The sequence below is a fragment of the Myotis brandtii genome, unplaced genomic scaffold, assembly GCF_000412655.1.
Source record: "Myotis brandtii unplaced genomic scaffold, ASM41265v1 scaffold399, whole genome shotgun sequence".
Lineage (NCBI taxonomy): Eukaryota > Metazoa > Chordata > Mammalia > Chiroptera > Vespertilionidae > Myotis > Myotis brandtii.
The window spans coordinates 4,755,635-4,776,354 of record NW_005365325.1 but is presented as its reverse complement, the minus strand read 5'-3'; the positions used below and the strand labels follow the sequence as shown (position 1 = coordinate 4,776,354).

Here is a 20,720-nt window from a genome sequence, read left to right as displayed (position 1 = left end):
GGGCTGAGGGACACACACTCCTGTGCACGAATTTCATGCACCAGGCCTCTAGTCTATATAATAAAAGCCTAAGCGACTGTTATGGTGGAACAACCAGAACAACCATTTGCTATGATGTGCACTGACCACCAGGGGGCAGATGCTCAATGCAGGAGTTGCCCCCTGGTGGTCAGTGCGCTCCCAAAGGGGGAGCTCCACTCAGCCAGAAGCCAGGCTCACAGCAGATAAGCACAGTGGTGGTGGCGGGAGCCTCTTCCACCTCTGCAGCAGCACTAAGGAACAGCGAGCCAAGCAGTAAGGAGCAGTGGGCAGGCAGGCAATAAGGAGTGAAGAGTCCCGGACTGCGAGAGGGATGTCCGACTGCTGGCTTAGGCCCACTCTTCATAGGGCTCCTGGACTGCAAGAGGGCACAGGCCGGGCTGAGGGACCCTCCCCCCAGTGCAAGAATTTTGTGCACAGGGCCTCTAGTTAAAGATAAATATGCATGCAAATTGTGTGATGAAGTGTCTATACTTTGTGAGCAGTCATATTTATTTTTATTACTAATGAAAAATTTATAAAACACTTTTTATGACTATAAGCCATTGACTCTATGATTAAGATACTATGCTAAGCTTGGTAGAGTAACTTAGAAAGAAATCTACCTCCAACTCTAAGCTTTGAGACTTGAGTGAATTCCAGGCCAAAAGATCTTGAGTGAAAAACTCTAGCTGAGTCTACATTTGGCATCAAAACCCTAATGAGCTTGTTGGGGACCACACTGCAAGTCAAGCAAAGGCAATGTAGAGTTTCAAGGCCCTTACAAAATACTGAGGGAATGTCTGTGAAAGGTTATTTAAATGGTTGATTTATTATTCATGTGCAAGGTTTATGATAAAGGCTGTTTGAATCATATTCCCATCATCATGAAAAATAGCCTCATCACAGTACTGCAGCCTGAAAGATTTATGGGTGTGCTTTTACCATATTGAGAGGTCTACTTAGTAAGGACGCTGGAGTAGCATATGAAGGTGGCCATGTGTTAGTCAGATAATTTGTATTACTTAAACTCACTCAAGGTGGGCTGGTGGAGTTGAAAACATGGGGGTAGTTAACTTAACTATTTGTAAGTGAAATGAACCAGAGAGATTTTATTTAGCTGTGAGCACAAATCCAGAAATGGACTGCCATTATATTCTCTCTGAATAAATCTGGGCCAAGTGCTCACATTTGCTTTCAACAGTGCTTCTCGAACTTGAGTGAGCACCAGAATCGCCTTAGAAGCTACTCAAGTTCAGGCAGCCAGGCCCTGGTATCAGAGATTCTGACTCAGTAAGTTTGGGTCAATTTGGGGCCTAAGAATTTGTATTTCTAATAAGTACCCAGGTGATACTGCTATTCCAGAAAACATACTTGAGGATGGTTGTCCTATGTAAGGAAGCTGATAGTGTGTATTTTTGTGTTGAGTTCTTCATGGTGGAAATTGGAGCACTTAACTGTGTGTATTGGGGGTAAAAAATAATAATAACTAGAAAAGGTTTAACATAATTTGATTTTAATATCAAAATGCTTCAAATATTCAGTAAAAGGTAAATAATATTTACCCACCATACCTATTCTCTCTTGCTGGAACCACGATTTTAGAAGCAGGAGTCAAAGTTTTGAATCGTACAATGAAGATAATCACTTCAAATTTCAATGTAAATGTAATTTAAAATGGAAGATCTTTGCTGACATGAATGATAACTGCGATAAAGCAAAATGCTTTTAGAAACATATTGGAATTTCAGTGAGCATATTTTATGAAAACTTTTAAAAACCAAACAGGATGAACACAACTCATTGTGTGAATTTTACTTTTTAAAAATATATCAAATTTATTTGATAAGAATATCAGGAGGCAGCCGATCCATGATTCTCTCTCATTATGGATGTTTCTCTCTCTCACTCTTCCTTCCTCTTTGAAATCAATAAAAATATATTTTTAAAAAAGTATTAATATCCTCTTTATTTAGTGTGTTTATTTATTACTTTTATGTTATTTTAGCAAATACCTAAAAGAGTATGCATAGTTTGATTTGTGATCTATTTGAAGTAGCTAATTATTTCAATAGATTTTAAGTTCTTAACTATTAAAACTGCTACTTTAGGAACTTTCAAAGAGCTCTTTGTAGTGTAAAGCTACTATGAACATTAAAATCGTTTTATTATATAATTGAAAAATAGTTTTATTAATACCCACCTCTTTATGCAATCATACTAATATTTTTTCAAAGAATATATTATTTAGTTTTTATCTTTTTTATTGATTTCATAGAGGAAGGGAGAGGGAGAGAGAGATAGAAACATCATTGATTGGCTGCCTCCTGCACGTCCCACACTGGGGACTGAGCTTGCAACCCAGGCATGTGCCCTGACCAGGAATTGAACCATGACCTCCTGGCTCATAGATCGATGCTCAACCACTGAGCCACACTGACCCAGCAAGGAATATATATTTTACATGAGAAATCTAATAAACCTGGCTTAAATGGTGAATACACCAATTATTTCTGTCTATTGTTTTATAGATTATGAGGTCAGACCTTCCTCTTTGAAATCAATAAAAATATTTTTTAAAGTATTAATATCCTCTTTATTTAGTGTATTTATTTATTGTTTTGTTTTTAATAAAATTGAATAGATTTGTTTGTTTGATACATCATTATTTTTAGCCCTGAATAAGATTCCATTGTCTGACTATATCACAGTTTATGCATTCATTCACCTACTGAAGGATATCTTGGTTGCTTCCAAGTTTTAGCATCCAGGAATAAAGTTGCTTTAAGTATCCTTGTGCAGATTTTATGTGGATATGAATTTTTAACTCCTTTGGGTAAATATCAAGGAGTATGGTTTCTCAATCATATGGTAAAAGTTTATACAACTTTGTAAGAAACTGCCAAACTGTCTTCCAAAGTGGCTGCACCAATTTGTAGTCTCACCAGCAGTGAATGAGAGTTCCTATTGTTTCATATCTTCCACAGCATTTGGTGTTGTCAGTATTTTGAATTTTTGCCATTCTAATTGATGTGTAGTGGAATCTCATTGCTGTTTTAATTTGCAGTCCCTAATGACATAATATGGACATCAATACTGTATGTAAAGGTCTTTTTGTACCCACAATGTCTTTTTGTATGCACTATACATGGGTTACAGGAAGACTTATTTAATATTTGAAGAATGAATGGATGAATGATAAAATGAATCAAATCAAAACTAGGGCTCTGACTTTAATGGTAAATATTCTGACACAAATAGAGGCCAAAACTGAGATGGAGAGAGGTAACTTTGCCATGAGATCCTTTGGCATCATCATATGAGCAGCTGCCTCCTCCACTGCATTCAGAATGCACTCTGAACACAGCACAGATGTTTTCTCCAAGATCAAATTAATCATTCACATGCAAAAAATAATACTGACATAATTTGCTTTCAAAGGAGAAAGTCCGTGTAGAACTAGCAGTCCTTGTTCTCACAGCATGCCCAATCACTTGGAGTGCAATTGCTGTAGCAGGATTAAGTCTTAAATAAGCAGAAAAAGAATACTGGAAGAATACTTAATGTTTAAGGTACATGACTAAACATTCAGATAGGACTGAGCAAACTTCTGCTTAAGAAAAAGGTAGTAGCTGATGCATTTGACCCTAAGTAAAGAATATTTTGATTTTAGCGTCAATTTTTCTTCAGACTTCTCTACTGGTCTACCTGAGAATCTTTAGTTCAATAATAAACACTAAACAGTTATTTTTACTTGTGGCCTGCAGCTTTAACCAAGCTCAAGTAGGGTTTGACCAGATATCCAGAAGAAACTAACTAGTGCTAACATCTTAGTGATACCATTGTAATAACCTGATTATTATTTAACAGGAAAGGAGGAAAGGGAAAGCTAGATATTGGCAAGACATTTATGTAGCTTTGCCAAATAGCTGCATTTAGCATTCTTCAAGTCTGTTCTCCTCTGGTTGATGGGGGAAGGGACTGGACAAAGGCAGTTCAGATGCATGCCCAGTAAGGCCTGAATGACATGAGAAGATGCCTACCTGTCTGCCTGTCAATCATAAAAGTGAGTGAGTCAATGGCCAGAATGGGCATGGCCACTGCAAGGAGATAAACCTGAATATGTAAACTTCCCAACAAAGGAAGTTCCCTTCTCTCTCTCTCTTCTCTCTCTCATGCGCTGGGTTCCTGGCTCTCCTGTGGCAGGGGCTTGTGCTCTCCTGCTCCCACATGGCACACAGCCATGCTGGACTCCACAAAATAGACTAATGGGCTTTAATTTGGCCTGGATGCTGAACTTCACCCGACGACAACATAGAATGGAGGCTCTGGACACTGGCCTTGTTTCTGGCTCTGCTGGAACCCCAGCTGCGCCTTTTCCAGGACTGGCTTAAGGGGGTGGGGGGACTTTGAAACCCAAGAAATGTAACTTCACACAAATAAAGCCTTCTTCCACATCCCATCCTCCCACAGGGGCTTCTGAAAATGCTTATTTCAGCAGCACCTCAAGAACCTTCACTTTGCTCCCACTAGCGACCGGGGAGTTTAATTCTCTGGTAATTTTAGTGCAGCTCAATTTGTTCTACGTATTAAGTCAGATAGAATCTAGATTGCTCTGTAATAAAAAGAAGTATAACATCCTAGGGAAGTGAATAATATTAATCATACTGAACTGTTTACTAAGAAACAGCATTTGAATCAGTACAGATTAGATACTTTGGCTATAGACACTGAGTAGAAATTATATATATTTTTGCATATACCTACAAAATAGGCACATCTACTTAATGTTTGAAACTAAAGCAAATTTTCCCATGGTTGATATTTCCACCAATGTACCTATATTAAAGCACTTAGGTATTTACAGATAATAAAATCTGTATATACTTTTCTTCCTTATTCTAGAAGCTATAATTTGAACTTGTTTTTGTTGGAAGAGAAGTAATTCCATATGGTTTATTCCATTTGGCCTTTTTCTCCATTATCAATTCAAAACTATTTTGTAGACAATTCATCTTTCTCTATTTTAAAATTCTACTTTTTTTCTTTTATGTGGCTTAGAATAAATAAAAAAATATTTACATACACATTTCTTATTTTCTGTAGTTTCTTGACAGTTTTTACTTTAGGGTCACATTTAATTGCATTTTAAAGACATTAACAGTTTTCAGCTGCATAACAGCAGTGGTATATCTTATTTAAATCCAGAAAATAATGTGATAAACACATTTACATACTTTTATTATATTTGACGATCCTAAGTGATCCCAGATTCTGACTTACAACATGAAAATTGAGACCTCATAATTGCACCTTGTAATTAAGTACAGTGATTTACAATCTCTCATTTAGTTGTCACAGTAACTCTATTCCTGTCGTATAATTATAGATACCCCCTCCTACTTGGTTCCTGTGTATTTTCTGAGCCTCATTCCTCAGGCTTTCTCTTCATTCTACATAAAATCCTTATAATATAAATTCATCATTTATGTAGCTTTGCCAAATAGCTGCATTTAGCATTCTTCAAGTCTGTTCTCCTCTGGTTGATGGGGGAAGGGACTGGACAAAGGCAGTTCAGATGCATGCCCAGTAAGGCCTGAATGACATGAGAAGATGCCTACCTGTCTGCCTGTCAATCAATCCTAAAAGTGAGTCAATGGCCAGAATGGGCATGGCCACTGCAAGGAGATAAACCTGAATATGTAAACTTCCCAACAAAGGAAGTTCCCTTCTCTCTCTCTCTTCTCTCTCTCATGCGCTGGGTTCCTGGCTCTCCTGTGGCAGGGGCTTGTGCTCTCCTGCTCCCACATGGCACACAGCCATGCTGGACTCCACAAAATAGACTAATGGGCTTTAATTTGGCCTGGATGCTGAACTTCACCCGACGACAACATAGAATGGAGGCTCTGGACACTGGCCTTGTTTCTGGCTCTGCTGGAACCCCAGCTGCGCCTTTTCCAGGACTGGCTTAAGGGGGTGGGGGGACTTTGAAACCCAAGAAATGTAACTTCACACAAATAAAGCCTTCTTCCACATCCCATCCTCCCACAGGGGCTTCTGAAAATGCTTATTTCAGCAGCACCTCAAGAACCTTCACTTTGCTCCCACTAGCGACCGGGGAGTTTAATTCTCTGGTAATTTTAGTGCAGCTCAATTTGTTCTACGTATTAAGTCAGATAGAATCTAGATTGCTCTGTAATAAAAAGAAGTATAACATCCTAGGGAAGTGAATAATATTAATCATACTGAACTGTTTACTAAGAAACAGCATTTGAATCAGTACAGATTAGATACTTTGGCTATAGACACTGAGTAGAAATTATATATATTTTTGCATATACCTACAAAATAGGCACATCTACTTAATGTTTGAAACTAAAGCAAATTTTCCCATGGTTGATATTTCCACCAATGTACCTATATTAAAGCACTTAGGTATTTACAGATAATAAAATCTGTATATACTTTTCTTCCTTATTCTAGAAGCTATAATTTGAACTTGTTTTTGTTGGAAGAGAAGTAATTCCATATGGTTTATTCCATTTGGCCTTTTTCTCCATTATCAATTCAAAACTATTTTGTAGACAATTCATCTTTCTCTATTTTAAAATTCTACTTTTTTTCTTTTATGTGGCTTAGAATAAATAAAAAAATATTTACATACACATTTCTTATTTTCTGTAGTTTCTTGACAGTTTTTACTTTAGGGTCACATTTAATTGCATTTTAAAGACATTAACAGTTTTCAGCTGCATAACAGCAGTGGTATATCTTATTTAAATCCAGAAAATAATGTGATAAACACATTTACATACTTTTATTATATTTGACGATCCTAAGTGATCCCAGATTCTGACTTACAACATGAAAATTGAGACCTCATAATTGCACCTTGTAATTAAGTACAGTGATTTACAATCTCTCATTTAGTTGTCACAGTAACTCTATTCCTGTCGTATAATTATAGATACCCCCTCCTACTTGGTTCCTGTGTATTTTCTGAGCCTCATTCCTCAGGCTTTCTCTTCATTCTACATAAAATCCTTATAATATAAATTCATGTTTAGCTTGTTTTATCCATTATTGGTTTCTATTACTTGCAAACAAAAATCCCAATTAACACCTAATTTTACTTTAGAGCACTTTGTAAAATCAAGACTCACAGTAATTTCAGAGTTTTTACATTTCCATATAGCAAGATTATAGAGATATACTAGGTTTATATCTCTTTCTGTTGGGTAGTCCAGAATGTTGGGATTGAGACACCATGTAAAATATATTAGGATGTTTTAATTTCATAGGCAAAAATCAAACTAGATTAAGCAGATGTATTATTTATTAAGAAAGATTTTCTGTTACTATCAGGTTTGAGTTTTATCATATCGACATTGGGGAATAATAAATGACATTTTTAGGCAGGGCAGACACATATACAAACTGGGTTCCCAAGAAGCTGGTAGGAGCATTTGTTTTAACCTACCCCAAATTTGTACAGCATCCAATTAGGAGGAAAATAACTATGTCGGTGTTAAGCAAGATCTCTTTTCTTTTTAGACAAGGCAAAATACTTGGCTATGTTCTCTGCCCACATCCTGATAAGCTATGGCATTAGTGTTCGATATAATCTTGGTTACTTGGAGGTCCTTTGCTACTCTGAAAAGTGAGAATGTTTTAACCTACCCCAAATTTGTACAGCATCCAATTAGGAGGAAAATAACTATGTCGGTGTTAAGCAAGATCTCTTTTCTTTTTAGACAAGGCAAAATACTTGGCTATGTTCTCTGCCCACATCCTGATAAGCTATGGCATTAGTGTTCGATATAATCTTAGTTACTTGGAGATCCTTTGCTACTCTGAAAAGTGAGGGGAAGTGAGAGAGAGAGATAGAAACATCATTGATAAGAATCACTGATCATCAGCTGCCTCCTGCACACCCCCTACTGAGGATCGAGGTCAAAACCAGGCATGTGCCCTGACCGGGAATCAAACAATGACCTATTGGTTCATAGGTTAATGCTCAACCACTGAGCTACACCAGCCTGGGCACTACTCTGAATCTTAAGGAAGTGGCAGAATTATGTGATTATAGGGTGGACAAAAAGATTTAAGTATGGCATCAACAGAGTAGAAGGGCTGGTGCTAGAAGAATGTAACTGAAAAACCTAGTCTACTAGCTTCAAGCAAGGCTGTGTGAAGGGGAGTAGAGGGACCAACAACATCACTTGAATTCGGTATTTATATGTACCCAGGTGTTCTTGGTCTATGTTAGGTCTATTCTCAGATAAGTTCAGATTTAGTGGTTACCCTCAGCACCCTTTTCTCCCTAATTCTCGAATATAAAATATTTATGTTTCAGTCTCATCAGGGATGTTCTTGTTACTTTATCAAATCTGGACCAACACTCTGATTCTTGAGTCTTATTCTGTTCCCCTGATGCAGTGGGTAGAGTTTGTGTCACATGGCCACATGAAATTAGCATGGAAAATATTTCTCATAAGAAAAATCAGGGTGCGGTTATTAGAAGAAATGATGATGAAAGCATGACATGAAGAAAGAACAGACATTTAAACATTTGATGACTCTTTTAATCTACCTTTATTTATATCCTCTCAAGTGAGGTGTATTCATAATTGTATTCTGGAATTTTGGGTATAATTACCTGTGCAAGTTGTTTCTTTAGATATTATAGAAATATCATTAAGTTTGATATGGATTAGATCCTTCACTTAGAAGGTAGCAGTAATGACACAAGTCTGATTACCAAATTGTAAAAACTCTGTGTTTAATACCTAAATGCTATCAAGCCTTTTTGGGGGGGGAGGGGAGATTAAGAAAGTAGTCACTAATCATGGGTGGAAAGGTTAAATCAATGCATCGTCTGGGAATCAGTATTCCCTCATCAGCGCTGTGTGCCATCCATGCTGAAGCACATGCCATCTAAGAATAATCTCAGTATGGGCCTTGGCAAGGCTCCCTTGTGTCCCGCAATTGGCCCCATTGTGGGTGATTATAATTAATTATCCCCAATTCTGGATATGTTTCAAAATAGTGAAATACTGTAATTCTTAAGCTCTAGAAATGACATTTAGCTTAATGGAAACATATTGCTTTATACCGTTGCCCAGAATTACCAACCGCCAGAGCAGACTATGGACACACAGTATAATCACAGCTTATTTTTGGATGGCATCCACGTGGAGGAGTGGCAGCCTTCCCAGTGCTGATCCAAATGCAATGTCCAAGACTATTGTAAACATTTCCAGTGAAATAATGTTTTATTCACTGCTTTCTCTGTAACCTTAGAATTGAACAGAATGAACCAAAGGCAAGAAAAACAAGAAACGTTTTAAGTGAAGATGCAAATTTTAAGTAGTATAGACTATATTTACCAATTTTTAAATAGATTAACTTATTATCATTTTTAATAAAGTTAATCGTGTGTGGATGTTTTGTGTTTGTATGCATCTTCATTTCAAACGTGCTTCATTCACTTTTTTCTTATTTACTTTTATGCATCTTCATTTCAAACGTGCTTCATTCACTTTTTTTTAATTTAAATTTTCTTTTGTATATATCTTAACTTTTTATTTTGCAATAATTTTTACATAGAAAATAACAGGGCAAATTAATACAGAATGTTCTCATGTACCTTTATCCAAAACCTCTAATGTAACATCAGAAAGAATGATAAAACAATTATTGAACCAACAAATTAACATTAATACAATAATATTAAATAAACTATAGGCTTTATTTCAATTTCACCAGTCTTCTCATTAAAACAATATAGCACTAAAGAGATAAAATATATAAGTGAATATCAAATCTCTAGAGATATAGCTCTATGTACAAAATAATATAATAAGTAAAAAAGAGAAAATAGATGATTGCATTACAAATAATTAAGATTGCATATATCAAAACATTATAGACATGAACAGAAAAAAAAAACCAGGGAATTTTTTAGCCTGTAATCTGAGCAACACTGCAGACTTACCACATCATTATGTATCTCATTATTGTAATTTACAAGCTTCTAAATACAGAAATAATGTGTATTATTAAAGTCTCTTTAAAAGCCCTAATCTTGTGCTCAATGATGCACACAAATATTTGCCAAAAGGCATTATTGTGTGGATCAAGGTACCTCCTCATATGTGTAAAACATTTTACGGTATTGAAATTCTCAATGGGTGTTTTAGAATTTCAACTCATAGTTAAAGAGAAAAAATAGATAAATGGTTATTCTGAACTGGTGTACCTCCTCTTTGCATGGCAGAAAAATAGAATAGGAAATGTTCAAAATCAGGTGAGAATTGTGAATGGAGAACTCTTAAATTTAATGTATCCATTTATTCAGTTACTCATTCACTCTGCATAAATTTTTGTCCATTTGCTCATGGTGCTTATCAAATTGACTCTCTGAGTCATTATGCAGGAGATGTATCTTACCATTGCAGTGTTTGCTCCCAGAGAGACATTAAAAAGTCAAAATGCTGTGAGTTTTTGCAAAGTTTTTGCTCTACTTTTGCCACCTCTATAAAAGGAGTCTGGGGTACTCAGTTACTGGGGCAAAGACTAAAAGCCTGAATGTAATGAGACAGAAATTATTGAATGGCTCTAAGGGTTTAGACACATGTAGCTTTCATGTCAGAAGTAACAAACATTTATCTAAGAATCTAGGTGAATTATGAGACATCCAAAGGTTAACTGACCTGTCTGTATCTGTACACAGCAATGAGAGCATACCTATGAGGCCTGGAAGACAAAATAGCTTCTGAGCATCAAGATGCCCTTTGAGAGCAATGCAGGTGTCAGGAATAGAAGAGAACTCTAAAACTGCTTCTGTAAAAGGAATGCAGACCCTGATAGATCGGTGGCTGTATTATAGTAGGGTCCAAGGTGACTAGCATCCACATGATAGCGTAAATAAAAGCTTGCTGTCTAGATGGGTGCTTTTGGAAATTAGCATTAATTGCAGATTTGAAACTAAAATTATAAAATTATGTTATAAAATGTAAAACGGATTTTAAATCTAAGGCCAAATAAAGTTCCATCTTTTTAAAGGATTAATGCTAATATTTCCACATTGTAATTGAATAGAAGTAACAATCTTTTACACTGCAGATTCTACTCAATTTATCTAAATCTATTATATTTCATACCATTAAGGACTTTTTTGTGAACAAAACATAGAGAAATGCAATGCTGCTCGCATATTTAAAGGGATTCTTAATATTTGATCACTTCTTAACAATAAAACTGTATTTCTTTCCTCAGAATAAAAGCTTGAAAAACAAACTCTTGTCAGGAAATAAGCTGTGTGGCATCCGTGCAGAAGAGGTGAGTACATTTTCTCTTCTAGCGTCAACTGGATAGAAACAATATTAGTGCTAGACTTTTTTTTTAACTTAGACATCTCGTGATCTTTTCCCCCTTCTAACATAAATGCAAACATTGGAATAAGTAAATAAAACTTTTAGATATATATTGAATGTTTTAACATTGCATAGCCAAAGAAAACCAAAAAAGACTCATGCATTTCTTAGGGGCAAAAAGTTATTCTGCTTAATCCAGGCTTAACTAAAATCAATTTCTTTAACTGCTCATCTCCCATATCTATTTATATTTTATGATCCCTGATTTAATGTAGAATATGTAGGGTATAGTAATAATTCTTAGTGGTATTAATGAGATAGTAGAGATGGTATCAATAGAAATGGATTATTTATACCTCAAGGACAGGAGACAGGAGACACTGGGTTAGTTGGTTTCCCCAAGAAGCACACACAAAAATGGGATGAGTTGTGCAAGGACTTATTAATGGAAACATCTGTGAATAATAAGGAACATGCATCAGAGTTTTCATAACATGATGCAGATCCCATGCCTGTGAAGGAAGGAGGAGGAAAGGCAGTTTGAGTAGAACGGAAACATCTGTGAATAATAAGGAACATGCATCAGAGTCTTCATAACGTGATGCAGATTCCCATGCCTGTGAAGGAAGGAGGAGGAAGGGCAGTTTGAGTAGAATAATGGCTTACACAAGTTAAAAGTTGACCCCTTTGCCCAAAACAGTCTAGACATAAGGCAGAGAGCTGGCAATATACCTCTTTCATTTCCTAAATATTGCAGCCAGTTTTTGTCCACAAAAACCTCTTCCCGTTATTATTACCTTCTAGTAGAACAGACAGGAAAGATTGCCTAGTGACTCACAGTCCCTGCTTTTAGGAGTCCAACTAGGAAGTAGTGGCACGTATCTCATTGTACCCTATTTGCCAAAACTAGGTCACATGCCTAGCCAATTTGAAAGGAAAATGGAAAGTGTTATTAGGGCCCTAATCAGTTTGGCTCAGTGGATAGAGCATTGGCCAGTGGACTGAAGGGTCCTGGGTTCAAGGGCATATACTTCAGTTGCCAGCTTGATCCTTGTGAGGGTTGCAGGCTCCATCCCTATGAGGGAGGTAACCATCAATGTGTTTCTCTCACATTGATGTTTTTTACTCCATGTCTCTCCCTCTCCACTCTCTCTAAAAATCAATGGGGAAAAAAAAGAAAAAGGAAAGTGACATTAGGTTGGTAGTCATGTGTCCATCCAGAATTTGGGATTTATTTTATTAAATAATGTGAAAACACTCCTTGATGGACATGTAAAAGTCCTTATTATAAACACTAAAGTTAAAGTCTAACATGCAATTTAATAATCCAGTTTATGTCTTTACAGTAATATTGTATATAAAATGAATATAAATTTTCAATACATGGAAATGACAGGTTGATACCCCATAAGGCAAAAATCAAATTGAATGGCTTGTAGTATTTCTTTCATTGTATTTTTATATTTGGATAGAGATCAACTATTATATTGTTTATATTTTCTACATTTTTAAAAATATTACATATTTACTATACAATTTCTTAATAATACTTACTGGATGGTAAGCAAATAGAACAGTTTTGAATAAGAAATAAGTGGATTGAAGCTATATTGTGAGATGGCTGGCATGTTCCTATGGTCCCTATAATATTCATGCACATGAATGAGAGAGGGTTCCTAGGAGAAGGTGTCCGTAGTCTTCAGAAACAATCAATAATAGCCTGGGTCTACCTGTATGTTTTAGCCCCTTGGTTCAAAATGATTAATTTATTTTGAATATGTTATTACTTAAAGAATATGTTATTTCTGAATTTTTATTTATGATTTATTAGATATTTTATACATTAATATTACACAATGTTAAATTGAATATATTCATTATGATTTATACATTTACCCTATCTCTTTCTTTATGGATCCAATTTAAAGTTTAAGTTTGGGTTATAAGGGAGGTATATATTTTGTCACAATAATTTGTCTTCAATATAAATGGAAATTTTTATTATTTCTTTCATTATTGCCACCAACGAAACAAAAGAGTAATGACTTCTATTAATGTTTTCTAGATCAGTGACCCTAAATGTTTGGTATTCATAGATGAATAAAATATCCAAGTCCTATTGATACCCAATAGATTCCTAATATTTCAATTTTCCACAGAAGAATATCAAAAATAATGGAAGCTCCTGCTGCAAGTATCATGTACCATCCTATCATCATCACTATTACTTTATGAAAGAAATTATATTTGAACATAAATTGTTGGAAAGAAAGATCTCAGACTAAACAATAGTCTCTAAAAGGGAAAAAATAAGCCTAGCTAAAATGTTCTACCATGAACAATGTCTTCTATCTTTCTCACCTTCTTTATCTTCTTTTTATTATAACTATAATCATCATAATTATCACCATTATCACAAACTTAACTTTTGCTGTGGACTTGTGAAAACTTAATGACTCACAGGCACCACCATTTAGAATTACATTTAAGATAATTAACATAGTTAAAAGAAAATTACTAAAATGCCCAATGTAGTAATATCTGAACTGTCTGAAGAGTACCCCTCTGAAAATTCTAATTTTCCAAAATGATGCCAACAAGGTAAAAGAAAACAGTTAGTGTCAACTGGGTTTCATATTAATGTGCATTACAAAATAAAGATGCACTCATTCAAATTGTATTTATTCTTATTTTCCATCAGATGCCTAGATAGAATTTCGCTTTTTAACTACTGAAAATTAGAAGAAGACTGGAATAGGCAGATGCAGAGAAGTGATAAGTGACTGTAATGAAAAATTCTAAAAATATATTTTTAAATAACCGTAACTAGGCTCAGGAAATCTAGCTGTTCATGTTCATTTAATATAGAAAAAGACATGTAGGCTTTTATTATAGTTCCTGAATGAATTACTGCATACTACAAAATTGATATTTTAATAATGAATCCAAGTTATGAAGAAAATTTTAAATTATATTCTGAGCATTCAGTATAAGTATGCAATAAGAAATGAATTGCCAAAATGGTTAAACTGAGTCCTTTCTAACACTTAAAATATAGAGTACAATAGAAGTGAAGTTGGTAAAAAAAAAAAAAAAAAAAAAAAAAAAGGAAATCAAATGGAGTGCTAATCTCTCATTCCCCATGGATATTGGTCAACATTAGTTTGGATTAAAAAATGAAAGCACCATAGCTTGTTTGGCTCAGAGGATAGAGCATCAGCCCTTGGACTGAAGGGTCCCAGGTTCAATTCTGGTCAAGGGCATGTACCTGACTTGCAGGCTCAATTCCCAGCCCTAGTAGGGGCACATGCAGGAGGCAACCAATTGATGTGTCTCTCTCACATCAATGTTTCTCTCTCTGTGTTTCTCTCCCTCCCTTTAAAAATATCTTCGAGTGAACATTAAAAACAACAAAATCAAAGTGTGTTTTCTTAAGAGACTGTCCTGACTGTAAATGAGTCCTGAACAGCAGATTGCAACAGCAGGGAGAAAATGCTAATTATCGTGCATGCGTAGTTGAAAAAGATAACAGAATTAGTCCTTTACTAATATCAGTAACACAAAATTAAGGATAGTCATGAAAACCAGGAAATGTCTTGGAGGTAAAGTTCATATAACAAAAGAGAGATGCTGTGTCTGAAATATAATTATTTGGGTCACTTAGGAATCTTTGTAAGAGAAACAGCAGAGTTGTAGTAAATGTACTAGTAGAGTCCTAAAGTAGAAGCATAAATTCAAGGGGGTAAGGACTCAGGTGTGAGTTTCATTCTTAAGGGCTAGTACCAACCAGGTATGCACAAGATGGCTCTTTGTCTTCTAATGCATTATGCCATGCATTTTACATTCACTAATCATATCAAGAAAAAGAGGATGCCTTTTTGTGGAAGTGGAACCTTACTAGGTTTTAAGAAAGCACAAATCTTTGCTGCTTCTGAGTATAGAGTTTAATTACATAATTCTGAATTGTTAATGTCAAACTCTTCCTCTCCCTCCTTTGCTTCCTGTCCCTCAGGCCCTCATATTCTCTCCCTCTCCTTCTCCCTCTCCCTCTCCCTCTCCCTCTCCCTCTCTCCTTCCTTACTCTCCCTCTCCCCTCTCCTTCTCTTCTTCCTTCCTTTCTTATTTCTTTCCATTTCATTTTGTTTTCTTTTTGTTCTCTCTTATCAGCTTTCTGATTTAATAGATCACAAAATGCAGATGGCTCACAATAAAGATGTCTATAGAAAACTGTGTTTCTAATATTAGAACCTTGCATTTACAACACTTTCAATTTTATACTCTAATTGGTGGTACTTCCAGCATTGGATAAAAATTTAGAAATTATAGCACCATTATAACAGTCTTCCATTTTGCAAACTCTACTACCTTGCATGGTTAGAAATGTTCTGAATATAATAGGAAACAATCATAGTACACTTACAGTTGGTTCAGTGGAAGACTCATGCATTTAATGTATGCTTGGAAAATTATAGCATTTCAAATATTAGCGGACTTTATTTATTAAGGGGGACATTATATCAGCAGAATTTACTGGGATAAAATAGTACCATTAGAATATTGTTTTTATTATGTACTGTGGCCAACTACTTTTAAAATTGAATTTCATTATGATATAATTTACATAGAGTTTATTCCACTTAAGTATACAGTTTTAATGGGTTGGATCATTGTATATATTCAAAAAATAGAACATTTGCATTACTCCCAAAGTTCCCTTTTGCTATTTTATAATCTCTACTACCAATCCCCAACCTATGGCACCTACTAACATGATTGGGTTCCCTATCCTTTTTTTTGTATTTTTGTAGGATATCTTATAAATGTATGATATAAAACATAGCTTCTGATGACTGGATTCTTTCACATACTACATACAATGCATTTGAAATCCATCTACATTGCTACATGTTTCAGCCCTTAATTCATTCTTAAAATCAGTATTCTAATATTGCATTTCATGGAGGTACCATAATTTACTGTTAATCAGTTAATGCACATGTAGTATTTTCCAGCATTTGACTATTACGAAAAAATATACTATAAACATTTATGTACACATTATATATTCTTTTGGGTAAATGCCTATAAATAATTGCTCTATAATGCAATTTGTGTATGTTTAACTTTATTGGAAGCTGCCAAAATTGTTTGCCAAAGTGACTGTACTGTTTTATATTCCCACTCAACTATTTTTTCAATTATCTTTTTTATGTGACTATTATAATCTATTTGTTTGTGTTCTATTTCTTCTACTGAAGAATCAACACCAATAATCTTAGATGTAGAGAGACAAATGACTGAGGTTCTTAAGGTAGAATGTTTGAAATTGGGTCTGCCCTGGAAAAACAGGAATCATATTCATTATCTGTGGTTTATTGCTAGAGTATATTTCAATGTGTTAGCCAAACATATACCTTCTAAGAGAGATTTCTGTTATAAGCACTTTTACATTTGTGATGGTCCCCTTAAAAAGCTGTTCTTCTAAAGGGCAAATGCCCTTCACTTCCTGTCACATTAGCTTGCTGTCTTCTCCTCGGACATATGTCAAATTCAAATTTGGTTGTCAATTTAAACTTATCCATATTTAATCTTACCTTAATAAATAATTGAAATAAGCAGTCAAAACTGAGGCATGCAATTGAAGAGATATACTTAGCATCTAAAATTAGAGTGTTGGGCGTGCCTGGGTGACTGGAATTCTTTGGAGGGAGGGGGAACAGTAAGACGCTATCTTTAAGGATTACCTGTTAATATGTTCCCTCTAAGCAGACTTTGGTTTTCTCTTCCTGCCTAGAACAGCTGGATGACCAACTCCCAAAGTGGAGGCTAAGCTTTCCTGTTTCATTTCCAAAATCTTTGGACTCTTTTGCTTGGCTGAAAAATTCATTTTGTAAAGTTTGAAGAAATGCTAACCATCAAGTTTAAACATATAAATGAAATTAAGGCACTAATTCATGTTTCTGCTCTTACAGTCAAAAAAAATTCAAGCCCAGCTGAAGGAGCTTCGTTATGGGAAGAAGGATTTATTATTTAAGGTGAGCATCTCTCTCCTTTTCCCCTCCAACTTGGTAGCCCAGTGTATAAATTATTTAAAATATGATTTAGCTTAAACTTCCAGATTTGCACAATAATTAGAGTTGTATTTGACTGCATTATTAATTAATGGAGAAAAATGCATATATGGTTTCCTGGCTACTTTCTTAATCAAAGGCAGGCATCATTACAAAGTATTGACCCTAAATTACTTTAATTCAGCATTGAAGAATATTGTCTGTTGGAATATTTACATTAGGGAGAGCATTTACTAAGTTTCCTAAGATGAGGTTTATTGGTAACCTATATCCTTAACTTCTAGAGATCCTGCATAAATCACTTCATTATCAAGAGTCTTCATATTTAGTCATTGTTGATAGATTTTAGTTATTAATACTTTTCTTATAAGACTATCAAGTTAAGACCTCTACCTTGTTAGACATCTACCACAAAGTGTGGATGTGATAGACTGAATAATGCCCCACCCCAACGATATATACTTGGTAAACTCTGGAACCTGGTAATGTGATCAATAATGGCAAAGACGACTTTGAAAATATGATTAAGTTAATAATTTTGAGATGGGAAGATTACCCTAAATTGCCCAGGTGGGTCCTAAATATAATCACACAAGTCTTTATAAGTGTGAGATAAATAGGCCTAAATAAGAAGAAAGTTATGTGACCACAGAAGCTGGGGGAGAAAAGACAATGAGAAGGATTTCCATCCTTTGGCCTCTGAAAAGAACCAGCCCTGCCAACACCTTGGTTTAATCCTTAAAATTCCTTTTAGACTTCTGACTCCCAGAACTCTATGAAAATACATTACTATGAGAATACATTTGTGTTGTTCTAAGCTACATAGTGTATTGTAGTTTGTTATACCAGCAAACTACTACAAATAATTTATTTTTGTCTCCCTTGAGCATGGGAAATAAGAGGCAGGTGCTTTTCATTGTGGTGCTTATGATACATTTTCATTGCCAAATGCAGTAGAAAATAGGGTATTTGGCTCATAGTAGTAGGAATAATAATTTGTTTTAATAAATAATAAGAGCAAATGACTTTCTGTGTAATATTGCTTTTTTAAAATGGTTTCATGAGATTGATCAGTCCAATCTACAAATGTAAGGTTTAAAGAGGGATAATTCTTCATTTTATTTAATAGTTGGAAAATCCTGCAGGTTTTTTTTTGTTTGTTTGTTTGTTTGTTTGTTTGTTTTTTACTGAGAACAGTAATAAATGGCTTATCTCTCTTCTTCACTTTTGGCTTAGAGTCATGGGAAGGTGTTCCTTTCATGTCAACCAATATTTATTAAATACTCATTCTATGTGAGGCACATCTTGCCACTTGCTCTTCTATAAATATGCTCCCTGCCATTCCTTTGACCTCATTTGTAATGGGACATTCCCCAGTACACCAAGAAAACTGTTAATTAATTCTCATTAATGCTTACCAATCCCGACTTCTCAGCACTCTTCTCATTGTACGTAATGAATAGATAAGACAAAAGTATGAAACACAAGGCATTTGTCTGTCTAACATTAATCTTTCAGACCAAGACTCTTGAGCTCAGAATATCTTAACTTTTACATTCAGCTTGGCCTTGGCTTTTTGTAGTAATCAACAATAAATAATTGAAATAGAAAAAAAGAATAGGTGTATGTTTTCATTTGCAAAGAAATTTCTAGTTCTCTGTGAATTAGTTTAACTTAAAATCAGGAATATAATAAAACACATTCAACTTCCTAGAGCTGACAAGTTTTAGGTATTAGGCTGACAGAAATATGAAGCTCTTAAATCTTTTGAATTTTATTTCTCAAATAGAAGAGTTATAGAGAGAAAAGTTGGGAGAAGAGAATGAGGAGATCTGATAATTTTCAGCAGTCTACTTCTTTGTGATATGCCAGTTGTTGAATATGGATTAGTAATTCATCAACTTTCAGAAATGACCAAAATGAGGACTTGTTGAAAATCTTTATGATTTGAAAATGAAACATTACATGTAAGCCATGTTATTTCATGCCACTTTGAGAGTAGCACTTGCATTTTAAATCAGGTGAATTGTGTATGAGTAGAACATAAAGTTGCATAAATTAGAATGCCCTCAGTTTATACCCTTCCCAAAAAGCTGTTTAACAGAATATTTTTATATTTTAACTAGAGGCCCAATGCATGAAATTTGTGCAAGGGGCTCGGCCCTCACAGCTGTGGCTTTGTCCAGAGGTCGTTTGGCTGTCTGGTCTAATTAGCATATTACACTTTTATTATTATAGATAACTAAAATAACAAGAGGTCTTGAAACATGAGAATTTTATAACTGGTCCAGAAGCTAAGCAATGTCAACAAGGCCCCAGATTTTCTCATTTATTTGTTTGTTTACATGTCATGATCCTCAACTTACTACTAGTAACTTGTTCTAAGCTTTGGATCCTCATTGTATTATGAGAGTGACTAAAGACCTATGCATATGCTGCCTTCATCCAATTGTGTACAAAATCAGAGAAGAAGGGGTGGGGTCACTTGTCCTTCAGGGTCATAATTTTTATAAAGGAGAAAAAAATTTTAAGAATTCTTCCCAAACTTATATATATGTATATATGTGTGTGTATATATATATATATATATGAAGAAGTGAGACCTTAGTGTTTTCAGCTTTTTTGTGAAAGGTTGCTCCTTTTTTGCTATAAAGTAAAAGGGAAGCAGATTACTGATTGGGAGGCAACTAACAGTTTCTGCTACAATGTACTCATCCACTCATCTTGATAGCAGTAAGCTCATCTGATTTGCTTACTACTATATCCACAGAGTGTACATTTAGGTCTTGCATACACATATTTTATATGTACATTGATTATCAGGGCAGTAGATAGTATATACTGATATATGTAGCCCTAAAGAGTATTTGAACACAGACATTCACCCATGTTTCTTTAAAACTCAGCACACAGCTTTGGCTGGTTGTTCAATGGTTAGAGCACCTGCCCAATTCCCTTCCAAGCACAATAAATACCAACAGATGCACTGGTTTCTTTAGGTTCTAAATGCTTCTATTTTTCAGTTCACATAAAAATAAATATAGCCCTAACTGGTTTGGCTCAGTGGATAGAGCGTCAGCCTGCGGACTCAAGAGTCCCAGGTTCGATTCCGGTCAAGGACATGTACCTTGGTTCTGGGCACACCCCCAGTAGGGAGTGTGCAGGAGGCAGCTGATCAATGTTTCTCTCTCATCGATGTTTCTAACTCTCTATCCCTCTCCCTTCCTCTCTGTAAAAAATCAATTATATATAT

General features: G+C 35.1%; 1 protein-coding gene across 2 annotated transcripts in view; it reads left to right on the top strand.

The window, feature by feature from the left end:
- LUZP2 (leucine zipper protein 2) overlaps window positions 1-20,720 on the top strand; it is a 317,411-nt gene that overhangs the window by 243,884 nt on the left and 52,807 nt on the right. For both annotated transcript variants that reach the window (XM_005873094.2, XM_005873092.2), the window contains exons 6-7: window positions 11,299-11,361; window positions 17,369-17,431. In XM_005873094.2, the coding sequence (XP_005873156.1) occupies window positions 11,299-11,361; window positions 17,369-17,431 (126 nt within the window). The remainder of the gene's footprint in view (window positions 1-11,298; window positions 11,362-17,368; window positions 17,432-20,720) is intronic.